The sequence below is a fragment of the Oncorhynchus keta genome, chromosome 23 (genome assembly GCF_023373465.1).
Source record: "Oncorhynchus keta strain PuntledgeMale-10-30-2019 chromosome 23, Oket_V2, whole genome shotgun sequence".
NCBI classification, from domain to species: Eukaryota; Metazoa; Chordata; class Actinopteri; order Salmoniformes; family Salmonidae; genus Oncorhynchus; species Oncorhynchus keta.
This window is the reverse complement of record NC_068443.1, coordinates 30,158,093-30,173,263: the sequence shown is the minus strand read 5'-3', so window position 1 is coordinate 30,173,263 and position 15,171 is coordinate 30,158,093. Positions and strand designations below refer to the sequence as shown.

Genomic DNA, 15,171 nt, shown 5'->3' with positions numbered 1-15,171 from the left:
ACCTCCCAATGACAAACATGATCTATTGCGGAACAAATTAAGGAATTACACTACGCTGACACTGTAAGTAATGCCGCAGTCCCACATTGACTAAGAACCTTTCCTCAGGATGAAGACTTAAAACAAATATATATCACACTCATACCAAAATAATCCAATACCATTTCATGTTGACTGTATAGATAGATAAAATCATACATTTAATTTTGACAAAATACATGACTTGTATTTTATACGGACACGTCATCTTTCCACGCTGATCTGTCTGCAGTCTACTGTAGGTGACAAGTAAAACCAATGCCCTCCAGAGTGTTTAGTTCAGTGAATGGGAGATGATGGATTGGTTTTTACAGGGGATCAATGACATCAACTACATCCAATGAAAACCCCAAAACTGAAATCAAGAAAAGTGAATAAAGACAACCAAAAGCAGTGATTTTCAGACAATGCAGTTGGGTTTGAGTGTGGGAACAGCCATTGACATAGAAATAGGCTGTGCAGTGTTTATGTAGTCTAGTGCCGCTACTGTTTATAGACATCCAGGTTCAGGTGTAGCTTCGGTGGCCGTCCCCAATCAACTGTGTCTTCTCACTGGCATTAGTTGGCTGGTGCACAACCGGAGTGTCCACATCTAGGATTAAACAACAGTGTGAAAAATGACACAGAGAATCCCTACAATATCAGATGATCAGCATAGATACATTTGTCCTTCTTATTGTGGTATTTCCTCTCATTCTGTTCAGGGACACATTGATGTTAAACGTTGCTCTTTTAACGGTATGTTTTAGTTTGTTTTTTTGTTTGCAGAAGATGTAAAGGTATGTTTAGAAATGATTTGTTCATCTATTATTTTCCTAAGAGGTTATAGGAAATGGTTCTGACTGGCACAAGAAGGATGTATCGCATCAACACAAATCTAGCACATCTACTTGTTGTTGAAACTGCGGGGAGACATTTACACATTGTACATAATTACTCCTTAACTTCCCATAATTGATGAGTTGTCCAAAAACAATGAGCTATTTATCCGGCTACACTGCTTCCCATGCATTTTTGAACATGTAATGAACTAACATTCACAGTGAGAATTGTGATTTATAAACAGAGATTTGTTTCTCTATCAGCTATACCTAAATGGATGTTATATGAATATTGTGCTGTTGAAATTGTAGCGGCTAGGGTAGCTATGAGTTTCCATGATGGTGTAAAGTAAGCTCACCTTACCATGTGGGCATTGGTCATCAGTTCCTTCTTGTGAAGTGTGTTAGTGGTGTAACGGGACCATCTGTCTACTGGTGCTTGCAAGCCGTACACTTTAACTATATGAGTTGTTGTTCCCTTTGCCCCTTGCCCTCCTCAAGTGTGAAATGCTTGTGTGTGTGACCCTGTGTGTGCTTATGAGTGTGTGTATGTGTGTGTGTGTGCATGTGTGTGTGCCCTCACTGAGTGTGTCCCCTCACCAGTCTCCATGTCATATTGGATCTCCTCCTCCAGGTCTTCAGGGGAGACATAGCTGTCTGTTCCCTCTCCAGGAGGCATGGGCTTCAACTTCCCACAGCAGCAGTTACAGTAGCAGCACAGGCAGAAGCAGCAGTAGCACCCCGTTATCACGCCACACAGGGCAAAGAGACCCTGACAGGAGAGAGATATAGGTTAACACAACACAAAGAAACCAACATGCAATCATCAACTAATGCACACACAGACGTACACACAGACAACCACACACACATGCAGGGACTCACTGCAAATCATCCAGGGACTCTGTATGATTGTGACGGCTCACCTTAGCCCACCAGGTAGAGAGCATGAAGTAAGTGTTGACATTCTCCTCTCCGAACTGCTGGGCCACGTAAAGGCCAAGGGAGCCGTAGCTGTCATAGATGTTTCTCTTTGTGATGTCTGACAGAATGGAATTTGCGCTATTGAGCTCCTTGAATTTCACTGCCGTCTCTGGGTTGTCAGGGTTCTTGTCCGGGTGGTATTATCTCAGAGCTAATTTTCTGAAAGGCGTTCAAAAGTAAATCAATGAACACACAACAATATCAAAAATCAGGGTAGAAAATGGACAGCAGAACTCGGTGAAGCTCTTCGCTTGTGGTTTCAGAAACTGGATGAGAGATAATGTGCAAAGATAAAGGTTGTATTGTCTGTTGGCTGGTATTTCATTGACATATCTAGACACACCCTTGTTTGTATAGGTTAGTTCATGTACTATTTGATCAGCGCTGCTGGAGCTAAGTCCACTGCCCCATCTAGTGTCTGGCAGACGACAACAGAGAGGAGATGTGGTGTCTGATGAGTTGAGCGAACATGCTACAAAAATGGATGTTTTTTGTATTATAAACTACTTCAAAGATAGTGATGTTCATAAAAATGGCTAATTCATTCAAGATACTGAATGAATACAGTTCAGAGAATATAAAACATGAATATCATTAGGGGTTATTCGTGTCTGCATTTAATAATATCATGTCAGGTACCATTTCCAACAAAATAGGTCATAGGGGCATAACACATACACTCCCCTATGTATTTACTTGGACAGTGAAGATAAAACTTTTAATTTGGCTCTAAACTCCAGCATTTTGGATTTGAGATCAAATGTTTTTTATGAAGCGACATCACAGAATGTCACCTTTTATTTGAGGGTATGTTCATACATATCTGTTTACCGTTTAGAAATGGAAGAACTTTATGTATCTAGACCCCAATTTGAAGTTGTCATAAGTATTTGAACAAATTCACTTAGTGTACTACATTTAGTTAAAAGTGTAGTATTTGGTTCCATATTCTTGGCACTGCAATGGAAAATGTGATTCTTCCCGGTACGAGTGTCTACAGTATAACATAATTTTTTCCCAACATCTCATGTGGAATACAGTATATGATACCTATAAACTGAGTGTACAAAACATTAAGAACACCTTCCTAATATTCAGTTGCAACCCCCCTTTTGCCCTAAGAACAGCCTCAATTCATCGGGGCATGGACTTTACAAGGTTTCGACAGCATTCCACAGGGAAGCTGGCCCATGTTGACTCCAATGAGTGTGTGTGTGTGTGTGTGTGTGTGTGTGTGTGTGTGTGTGTGTGTGTGTGTGTGTGTGTGTGTGTGTGTGTGTGTGTGTGTGTGTGTGTGTGTGTGTGTGAACACTGTTGTGTCAAGTTGGCTGGATGCCCTTTGGGTGGTGGACCATTCTTGACACACACGGAAACTGTTGAGGGTGAAAAACCCAGCAGCATTGCAGTTATTGTCACAAACCGGTGCGCCTGACACCTACTACCAAAATCTATTCAATGGTGCTTACATATTTTTGTCTATTCACATTCACACAATCCATGTATATTGTCTCAGGGCTTAAAAATCCTTCTTTAATCTGTCTCCTCCTCTTAATCTACATTGATTGAAGAGGATTTAACAAGTGACATCAATAAGGGAGAATAGATTTCACCTGGATTCACCTGGTCAGTCTGTCATAGAAAGAGCAGGTGTTCTTAATACTCAGTGTAGATGTGATAGTTTATTGGGTACACCCTAGGTTGGACCCCCCTTTGCCTCCAGAACATCCTGAATTCTTTGGGGGTTGGAAAAGTTTCTCAATTGGTATCAAGGGACCTAACGTGTGCCAGGAATACATGAACCACACCATTACATCACCGCCACCAGCCTGTACCGTTGACACCAGGCAGGATGGGGCCATGGACTTATGCAGTTTACGCCAAATCCTGACTCTGCCATCAGCTTGACGCAACAGGAAATGGGATTCGTTGGACCAGGAAATGTTTTTCCACTCCTCAATTATCCAGTGTTGGTGATCGCGTGCCCACTGGGGAGTGGATCCCAGTGTGGTCGTCTGCTGCATTAGGCCATCTTCGACAAGGACCGGTAAGTTGTGCGCTTCGAGATGCCGTTCTGCACACCACTGTTGTACTGCGCTGTTATTTGCCTGTTTGTGGCCCCGTTATTGTTATTTTATTTTGTTACTTTTTATTTTATTCTTTACGTTTGTTTATTTAGTAAATATTTTCTTCATTGTTGGTAAGCATTTCATTTTAAGGTCTACCTACACCTGTTGTATTTTACGCATGTGACAAATGTTATTTTATTTTATTCTTAATTAATGCTTTGTACAGTCAGTGTAGATTTGATAGATAGATAGAAAGATAGAAAGATAGATAGATAGATAGATAGATAGATAGATAGATAGATAGATAGATAGATAGATAGATAGATAGATAGATAGATAGATAGATAGATAGATAGATAGATAGATAGATAGATAGATAGATAGATAGATAGATAGATAGATAGATAGATAGATAGATAGATAGATAGATAGATAGATAGATAGATAGATAGATAGATAGATAGATAGATAGATAGATAGATAGATAGATAGATAGATAGATAGATAGATAGATAGATAGATAGATAGATAGATAGATAGATAGATAGATAGATAGATAGATAGATAGATAGATAGATAGATAGATAGATAGATAGATAGATAGATAGATAGATAGATAGATAGATAGATAGATAGATAGATAGATAGATAGATAGATAGATAGATAGATAGATAGATAGATAGATAGATAGATAGATAGATAGATAGATAGATAGATAGATAGATAGATAGATAGATAGATAGATAGATAGATAGATAGATAGATAGATAGATAGATAGATAGATAGATAGATAGATAGATAGATAGATAGATAGATAGATAGATAGATAGATAGATAGATAGATAGATAGATAGATAGATAGATAGATAGATAGATAGATAGATAGATAGATAGATAGATAGATAGATAGATAGATAGATAGATAGATAGATAGATAGATAGATAGATAGATAGATAGATAGATAGATAGATAGATAGATAGATAGATAGATAGATAGATAGATAGATAGATAGATAGATAGATAGATAGATAGATAGATAGATAGATAGATAGATAGATAGATAGATAGATAGATAGATAGATAGATAGATAGATAGATAGATAGATAGATAGATAGATAGATAGATAGATAGATAGATAGATAGATAGATAGATAGATAGATAGATAGATAGATAGATAGATAGAAAGATAGAAAGATAGATAGATAGATAGATAGATAGATAGATAGATAGATAGATAGATAGATAGATGTGAACTGCTGGTGCCTTTGTTGTCAATTCCCACCTGTAGGACTTCTTGATGTCATCTTGGTTACAGCCTTTCTCTAGCCCCAGAACCTGATACAGAGACTCTCCCGAGGTGGTCAGGGAGCGCTGCCTTGGTTCAGACATCCTACAACCATTTACCTGCTGGAGAAAGAGGGTCAATTAGATTCAAACCAATACAACTATTACAAAAAATACACTCAGTCAAACCATGTAAATCTTACTTGACAGCAAAGAAATGCACAATCAAGTAATTATCATCCAAAGGTCCAAAATAGATACCTGGCTTCCTTGTTCTAATATTATGCTGCAGTAGCCATCTTACTTCTTTACAGTATTATAGTCCTCAGTTAAAGTCCTCTGTCTACCTGGTGAGGTGTATGGTAATGATGGAGTTGCAGTGGACCGCTAGCTACTGTTTGTGAGACTAAACCTGAGACGCAGTGAAATAAAACCTTCAGAAACAAGCGGGCTTGAGTTTCACAGGCCACCAATGGGCCTGCTATACACTCCTGTGTAGCCTTGATCAGGTTTCAGCCAACACAGTCTGCTGCTTGAATTGTGTGACTGAATGTAGGCTTGACAACTCCTGGGTAGGGGTGGCACCTTGGTCCAGTCCTTCAGCCAGCCGTGACAGTAACTCTTATTGAGGAAAAATATTGTGATTTCTGTTCAAAATTAAATTATTTTAAGGTAGGGCCTACATTCACAATTTCATAGGAAATAGTGCCACATACAGTAGTTCATGGAAATGGGTAGGGGAGGATAGTTGTGAATACTACTTTTTCCAGTTTGCAAAGGTTTGTTGTAGCTTACTGTCACTGATTTATGTAATAGCATATTTTCATCGCAGGGTGGTGACAAACTCACAGGAATGTTTAGTGTACTCTTACAGTACTGCAGTCTGGAGGCACTGAAGAACTTGGAAAAAATGTAATGCCATATAATGTTGTACATATAATGTAATGCCAGTTACAGCTTAACAGCTCCTACCCCAAAACCATAAGACTGCTGAACAATTAATCAAATAGCTACCCAGACTATTTGCTGTGACGCTGCTGCTACTCTCTGTTTATTATCTATGCATAGTCACTTTAGCCCTACCTACATGTACATATTACCTCAATTACCTGGACTAACCAGTACCCCCACACATGGACTTGGTCCTCGTACCCCAGTTGTTGTTATTGTTATTTTATTGTGTAACTTATTTACTTTAGTTTATTTTGTATTTTTTTTTCTTAACTCTTATTTGTATTAAAACTGCATTGTTGGTTAAGGGCTTGTAAGTAAGCATTTCACGGTGTTTGGCGCATGTGACAAATAAAATGTGTTTCAATTTGATTTGACATAAAGATTCAAATTTGAGAACACAAGGCATATGGCTGATAAAGTGAACATATGGCAGGAGGAGTGAATAGTTTGTCCTTCCTGTTTTACGAACTGTCCTCTGAGAAAGTTTCCTTTGGGAGAAAAAAAACCCTGTCATTGATTCTGATTCGAGGTCACCTCTGCTAATCTCTGAGCCATAATTATTATTTGGACTCCTCCCTGTGGGATGACATGTGATGGTGGTGACTGAGCATTCAGTACGCACACACACACACAGACAGACAGACAGACAGACAGACAGACAGACAGACAGACAGACAGACAGACAGACAGACAGACAGACAGACAGACGAGTGTAGGCCTCCTGGGAAACACCCTGATGGAAGACTCACCTGTGCTGTATTAGTGGCTTCCTGGCTGGCTCCTCAGGGGTCCCGCTGATGAAAAGCATGTCTACGCTGGGACTAGTCTGTGGTGAAAACACTGCGTTGGGGAAGTCATTAAGTGAAATGAATACCCTTTTACTTGGCCGTTGGAATAATAGGTGTAGTAAAGCTTCAGCTACAATCACAGAGAACATGAAATGATGTAGAAAAGTGTATTAGTGTAAACACATCTTACATCCATTTAAAACAATCCTTAAAAAATGTGAAACAACATTTTGCTTGTGAAATGGAGTACCTACAAGGTTGGTGTTATTTTTCTCTTTGATTCCTCTATCTGTCTTGACACAAGCTAGCTGCCATAAGGTCTGTACTGTATGTGGTGAGTTCATGTTGCAGCATTAGCACTGTGACTTATTTAGGCTGCAGATGTAAATCCTTGTCCAATAGCTTGCCTTTGCTGGCCTGGAGCTCCCATGCATGACCTACTTTTGGACTGGAACACTCTCTCTCGCTCGCAGGCAGGCACGCACACACACACATACACTAGCACAACGTTATTTTACCAAATAATATCTCCCCTATCCTATCAAGAGCTCATAATTTGATGAGGCTTTTTCTCTCTCTCAAATCCAGGGCTCAGAAGTAGTACACTATATAGGGGATAGGGTGCCATTTAGGAAGGGGACAACGTGTTTTATGTTCTGTCGGGCATGTTTCCTGTGTTAAGGGCTTTAGTCAAATTACTCTCTGCAAATGACATATTTGTTTAAAGGGCCTATCTGCAGATGCCACATCCATGTCTGGATTTATGAATTAATTATATATACTCATTGATTTTTTTGTTTGTTTATTTATTTAACCTTTATTTATCCAGGCAAGTCAGTTAAGGACAAATTCTTATTTACAACGACGGCCTACCCGGGCAAAACCTGGACGATGCTGGGCCAATTGTGCCCTATGGAACTCTCAATCACGGCCGGTTGTGATACAGCCTGGAATCTAACCAGGGTCTGTAGTGACGCCTCTAGCACTGAGATGCAGTGCCATAGACCGCTGCGCCAATCGTGATTCTTGAAGAATATAACTTATAAATGACTCATTTTTATTTTTATTTTTTTATTACACCTTTATTTAACCAGGTAGGCTAGTTGAGAACAAGTTCTCATTTGCAACTCGACTTGGCCAAGATAAAGCATAGCAGTGTGAACAGACAACACAGAGTTACACATGGAGTAAACAATTAACAAGTCAATAACACAGTAGAAAAAAAGAGAGTCTATATACATTGTGTGCAAAAGGCATGAGGAGGTAGGCAAATAATTACAATTTTGCAGATTAACACTGGAGTGATAAATGATCAGATGGTCATGTACAGGTCGAGATATTGGTGTGCAAAAGAGCAGAAAAGTAAATACATATAAACAGTATGGGTATATAAACAGTAACAGTATTAATCTTCTCCTTTCCCCCTTCTGATGACCAGGTGGCGAATCGCATCTCTGCATGTCTGGCAGACATATCAGTGTGGATGATGGATCACCACCTCAAGCTGAACCTCAGCAAGACGGAGCTCCTCTTCCTCCCGGGGAAGGACTGCCCGTTCCATGATCTCGCCATCACGGTTGACAACTCCATTGTGTCCTCCTCCCAGAGCGCTAAGAACCTTGGCGTGATCCTGGACAACACCCTGACGTTCTCAACTAACATCAAGGCGGTGTCCCGTTCCTGTAGGTTCATGCTCTACAACATCCGCAGAGTACGACCCTGCCTCACACAGGAAGCGGCGCAGGTCCTAATCCAGGCACTTGTCATCTCCCGTCTTGATTACTGCAACTCGCTGTTGGCTGGGCTCCCTGCCTGTGCCATTAAACCCCTACAACTCATCCAGAACGCCGCAGCCCGTCTGGTGTTCAACCTTCCCAAGTTCTCTCACGTCACCCCGCTCCTCCGCTCTCTCCACTGGCTTCCAGTTGAAGCTCGCATCCGCTACAAGACCATGGTGCTCGCCTACGGAGCTGTGAGGGGAACGGCACCTCAGTACCTCCAGGCTCTGATCAGGCCCTACACCCAAACAAGGGCACTGCGTTCATCCACCTCTGGCCTGCTCGCCTCCCTACCACTGAGGAAGTACAGTTCCCGCTCAGCCCAGTCAAAACTGTTCGCTGCTCTGGCCCCCAATGGTGGAACAAACTCCCTCACGACGCTAGGACAGCGGAGTCAATCACCACCTTCCGGAGACACCTGAAACCCCACCTCTTCAAGGAATACCTAGGATAGGGTAAGTAAGGGTAAGTAATCCTTCTCACCCCCCTTCTCCCCCAACAAGATTTAGATGCAAGTGGCTGTTCCACTGGCTGTCATAGGTGTTTGCACCAATTTGTAAGTCGCTCTGGATAAGAGCGTCTGCTAAATGACTTAAATGTAAATGTAATGGGGATGAGGTAGGTAAAATTGGGTGGGCTATTTACCAATAGACTATGTACAGCTGCAGCGATCGGTTAGCTGCTCAGATAGCAGATGTTTGAAGTTGGTGAGGGAGATAAAAGTCTCCAACTTCAGCGATTTTTGCAATTCGTTCCAGTCACAGGCAGCAGAGAACTGGAACGAAAGGCGGCCAAATGAGGTGTTGGCTTTAGGGATGATCAGTGAGATACACCTGCTGGAGCTTAGTTCAACTGACGTACACCATCAGAACCCTGAACATAAGCTTGTTTTACTCCAATGTTTGTAAACAATTTAAATGTAAACAAACCCTGTATGTCCTCAACACATTTAAAATGATAATTTTGATATATTGGATGGTCAGTCCTTGCATCAATAGCTCTGTCTATGAATTTAAGAATGGTTACATTTCTCCAGGCTCATCCCTCAGCTTTTTACCAAAACAGAGGTGGGGTGTCTGCTTTGTTATTGATTCATCTGCGGATTGCCCCTTTAAGAAGGTTTGCCTATACTCCTCACCCCTACTCCATCTAGGCTGTCCTCTAGACTTCCTTTAGAATCTAAACAATGTAGAACAACAAGGCAATAAAGACACACATCAAGTAAAAACAATAGTTTTCAACTAAAATGTGCCCAGACTAACATATAACTGACTTAGATTTCTTTCAAAGTAGGTTTACACATATCTTGACAATATAAGCCACATTTACATTCTGTTCTCCATTGATACAACAGTTATCTCTGCAATAATCCACTAATCATGTTACTTGTAGTTTAGGGCTGTGCACAATTGGCCCTGCGTCGCCCGGATTAGGGTTTGGCCAGGGTAGGCAGTCATTGTAAATAAGAATTTGTTCTTAACTGACTTGCCTTGTTAAATAAAGGTTAAATAAATAAATAGTTTACACTGTACAATTGGTATTTTAATATAAGAAAACCAATGTAGCGTATAAAGACATATCTGTGACAGGGTCATCTGGGGATAGTAATTAAAACAAATAGTAATTAAATAAACAAGACCTACTCAATCAAATACGGGGTCCTAGTACCCCTGGTTGGGAACCACTGTACTACAGTGACAAAATGGGACGAGTGAGCGCTGCGCTTTCCATGCTGCCAATAGATTTATATGTATTATATGAACAGTTCCTCTTCGTCCAATCACAAAGAGGGTAACATTCCATAGATAAATACAATTGGACGTTTCAGACAGGGCGACAGACATAGTCGACAGCTCCACCTACCTCTGGTGGGAATTTATGTTTGGGAAGAGGGTAGAGTCAGCGAAAGGAAATACACGGACTCCGGTGGCGTTGAAGCCTTTGTTGTTACTGTGAATTATTGGACCCATGGTAAATTATTTTTTTCGGAGTGTACGGTCATGAAGAAGCCATATTAACCCCGTGATGCTTCATGGACAGTCTGTGCGCTACGGTAATCTATGCCAGCAACGCGGTGAAAATGGACTGAATGCATGCGGAATACTTTCTCTACCACCACCACTTCAAGCAGGGACAGAATAAATACACATTTAGTTGTACATTTCCTTTTTATATAACATTGTAGATGACGGCTCTTAATTTTCGGAATATTTTTTCTGTCTAGGTTTTCATCGTTTTTGATTGCTTTGGCGTGCACAGTCCCCATTAAACAAGGATATATTGTTAAATATGAGGAAGCAATTTATTACAGAGATACCAAAAAGAAAGAGGCCTTTCCGTTTTCAGGCCCGGATTTGAGTTCAGTAGGGGAATAATGGGGAAAAATCCAAATGGATAAAATATGGATATTGGAACACAATATTAGAGCAGTTGGATTGCTATCGACAACGTGACGTGCAAGTTTGATGTATCAAAAAAAGTGAACAACCCATTTCTTCTACACTCAATAACTCTATTCGACACAAATAAAGGGAAGTGGAACTGTTATTGGAATTACCACATTTTCAGTTGTGCCAGCAGCTTAAATGCAATTTTTTATTAGTTTTATGTTGCTTTTTTATTGCAATTTGAGCTGGACCGAGCTTTGACTGTTCAATGGAAGTATGTTATCAGTTACCGGTATTGCCTCTAGACAGGCCGGTTCCTAAACATGTTCTCAGCCGCAGGGGAGCCATTAGCTTCAGCTCCAATTCTTATTTTTTTGGTGGACCTGCCCCAAGACAGCTGGCCAAGGTAAGAGCAAAGGAAATCGCGATCTGGGGAATAAACAAAAACAATTTGATGCTTTCATTTTCAGCTATCAAGTTGAGGTTGGAGTTGTGCTTGCTGCCAGGAAATATTTGTATAGGTATATATTTTGATGGAAACAAAGTAGCCATATTCCTTTACCTGTTTACATTTTTAGTGGCCCACCAAATTAATTGTTATCACAGTTGTTATCGCATCATTTTGATCAAGTTGACCCTTACACAGGAAAGCTCACAGTGGACTGATCTATCATCTTTATAAATCTTTATCATAGTCTCTTAGATCAGTGAGATGCCTGACTTGACCTGTGTGACAAAACCCTCATCCCTAATAATGTGACCAATGAAAACATTACCGTGATATTATTGTACTAATGTCTTAAGCCCCCCCCCCCCTTATCTGTAATGCTTAGAGGTTTTGATCCATTGAAGCTTATTGAAGTGAACCAACATAGCTCATCTGTCCCATAGTGAACCACAATATTCCATGTGCTCTGGTCTGGACTGTTGACAACATTGCACAGTAGAGGCCTTGTTTTTCATGCCATGCGTTAAAGACAGTTTTTGACAAGTGTTTCTGTATGGCTCCAACAGCTCTGGATAACTTGTAAAGATGGCACAGTAAACTTTTTAACTAGTCCAAATCAAATTTTATTGGTCAAATACACATGGTTAGCAGATGTTATTGCGAGTGTAGCGAAATGCTTCTAGATCCGACAGTGAAGCAGTATCTAACAGGTAATATCTAACAACTTCACAACAAAAGCTAATATCTAACAATTCCACAACGAAACCTAATACTCATAATCTAGTAAAGAAATGGGATAAGAATATATAAAAAGATATGGATGAGCAATGACAGAGCGGCTAAGATGCAATAGACAGCGGCTATATACAATAGAATAGATACTGAAGGATACAGTATATGCAGTCGGAAGTTTACATACACTTAGGTTGGAGTCATTACAACTTGTTTTTCAACCACTCCATGAATTTCTTCTTAACAAGCTATAGTTTTGGAAAGTCTGTTAGGACATCTTCTTTGTGCATAACACTAGTCATTTTCCCAACAATTGTTTACAGGCAGATTATTTCACTTATAATTCACTGTTTCACAATTCCAGTGGGTCAGAAGTTTACATACACTAAGTTGACTGTGCCTTTAATTCCTGAAAATGATGTCATGGCTTTAGAAGCTTCTGATAGGCTAATTGACATCATTTTAGTCAATTGGAGGTGTACCCGTGGATGTATTTCAAGGCCTACCTTCAAACGCAGTGCCTCTTTGCTTGACGTCATGGGAAAATCAAAAGAAATCAGCCAAGACCTCAGAAAAAAATTGTAGACCCCCCACAAGTCTGGTTCGTCCTTGGGAGCAATTTCCAAATGCCTGAAGGTACCACGTTCAACTGTACAAACAATAGTATGCAAGTATAAACACAGTGGGACCACTCGGCCATCATACCGCTCAGGAAGGAGACGCGTTCTGTCTCCTAGAGATGAAAGTACTTTTGGTGCGAAAAGTGCAAATCAATCCCAGAACAGCAGCAAAGGACCTTGTGAAGATGCTGGAGGAAATGTGTACAAAAAGTATCTATATCCACAATAAAACGAGTCCTATATAGGCATAACCTGAAAAGCCGCTCAGCAAGGAAGAAGCCACAGCTCCAAAACTGCCATAAAAAAGCCAGACTACGATTTGCAACTGCACATGGGGACAAGATTGTACTTTTTGGGGAAATGTCCTCTGGTCTGATGAAACAAAAATAGAACTCTTTGGCCATAATGACCATTGTTATGTTTGGAGGATAAAGGGGGAGGCATGCAAGCTGAAGAACACCATCCCAACTGTGAAGCATGGGGGTGGCAGCATCATGTTGTGGGGGTGCTTTGCTGCAGGAGGGACTGGTGCACTTCACAAAATAAGGAGGCAAGGAGGCCTACAAACCTGACTCAGTTACGCCAGCTCTGTCAGGAGGAATGGGCCAAAATTCACCCAACTTATTGTGGAAAGCTTGTGGAAGTCTACCTGAAACATTTGACCCAAGTTAACCAATTTTAAAGGCAATGCTACCAAATACTAATTGAGTGTATGTAAACTTCTGACCCACTGGGAATGCAATGGGGAAAAAAAAATAAAAGCTGAAATACATCTTGCTCTCTGCTATTATTCTGACATTTCACATTCTTAAAATGAAGTGGTGATCCTAACTGACCTAAAACAGGTAATTTTTACTAGGATTAAATGTCAGGAATTGTGAAAAACTGAGTTTAAATGTAGTTGGCTAAGGTGTATGTAAACTTCTGACTTCAACTGTACAAATGAGATGAGTAATGCAAGATATGTAAGCATTCTTAAAGTGGCATTATTAAAATGACTAGTGATCCATTTATTAAAGTGGCCATCAAGTCTGTAGGTAGGCAGCCACCTCTCTATGCTAGTGGTGGCTGTTTAGCAGTTGAATGGCCTTGAGATTGAAAAACAGCTTCAATCTCTGTCCCAGCTTGGATGCACCTGTGCTGACCTCACCTTCTGGATGGAAGCGGGGAGAACAGGTAGTGGCTCGGGTGGTTGTTGTCCTTTGATCTTTTTTGGCTTCCTGTGACATCAGGTGTTGTAGGTGTCCTAGACGGCAGGTAGTTTGCCCATGGTGATGTGTTGTGCAGAACGCACCACCCTCTGGAGAGCCCTGCGGTTGTGTGTGATGCAGTTGCCGTACGAGGCGGTGATACAGCCCGAAAGGATGCTCTCAATTGTAAAAGTTAGTGAGGATTTTCGGTGACGAGCCACATTTTTTCAGCCTCTTGAGGTTGAAGAGGCGCTGTTGTGCCTTCTTCGCCACACTGTCTGTGTGCGTGGATCATTTCAGTTTGTGGGTGATATGTACACCGATTAACTTAACTTTCCACCTTCTCCACTGCTGTCCTGTTGATGTGGATAGGGGGGTGCTTCCTTTGCCTTTTCTTGAAGTCCACGATCATATCTTTTGTTATGCTGACATTGAGTGAGAGGTTATTTTCCCGACACCACACTCTGAGGGCCCTCACCTCCTCCCTGTAGGCTGTCTTGTCGTTGTTGGTAATCAAGCATACTACTGTAGTTTCGTCTGCAAACTTGATGATTGAGTTGGGGGCGACCCAGGTGGTGTCCAGCACCCAGTTGCACAGGGCAGGATTGAGACCCAGGGTCTCAAGCTTAATGATGAGTTTGGAGGGTACTATGGTGTTGAATGCTGAGCTGTAGTCAATGAACAGCATTCTTACATAGTTTTTCCTCTTGTCCAGATGGGATAGGGCAGTGTGATGGCGACTGTATCGTCTGTGGACCTATTGGGGCGGTAAGCAAATTGGAGTGGGTGGCGGTGATATGATCCTTGACTAGTCTCTCAAAGCAATTCATGATGACAGAAGTGAGTGCTATAGGGCGATAATCATTTAGTTTAGCTTCCTTAGCTTTCTTTGGAATCAACATCTGTAACTGCCACTCCTTGGTGTTGAACCATCCATGCAGAAGGGGTACATATTGGGTTGGCCTACTGGGATGGCCTGGTGTACTCTGGAGGTTTCTATGCCCCATATGACCTCTGTCCGCATCTGTATGGCAGATATACTGTAGTAGAAGCCAAATCAAATCCAATTTTATT

At 41.0% G+C, this 15,171-nt stretch overlaps 1 protein-coding gene and 1 pseudogene across 8 annotated transcripts in view; one reads left to right on the top strand and one right to left on the bottom strand.

Moving 5' to 3' along the window:
• Window positions 1–223: 223 nt before the first annotated feature.
• LOC118402548 (dnaJ homolog subfamily C member 5-like) lies at window positions 224–5,305 on the bottom strand (annotated as a pseudogene).
• Window positions 5,306–10,580: 5,275 nt separating this feature from the next.
• Window positions 10,581–15,171, top strand: part of LOC118402140 (high affinity cAMP-specific 3',5'-cyclic phosphodiesterase 7A-like) — a 52,821-nt gene continuing 48,230 nt past the window's right edge. For 4 of the 8 annotated variants that reach the window (XM_035800088.2, XM_035800087.2, XM_035800086.2 and 1 more), the window contains exon 1: window positions 10,582–10,773. In XM_035800088.2, coding sequence (XP_035655981.1) covers window positions 10,753–10,773 — 21 coding nt within the window. In that variant the 5' untranslated portion in view covers window positions 10,582–10,752. Of the gene's footprint in view, window positions 11,514–15,171 lie in introns of all 8 variants that reach the window. The other 4 variants (XM_035800079.2, XM_035800077.2, XM_035800076.2 and 1 more) reach the window with 2 other exon arrangements.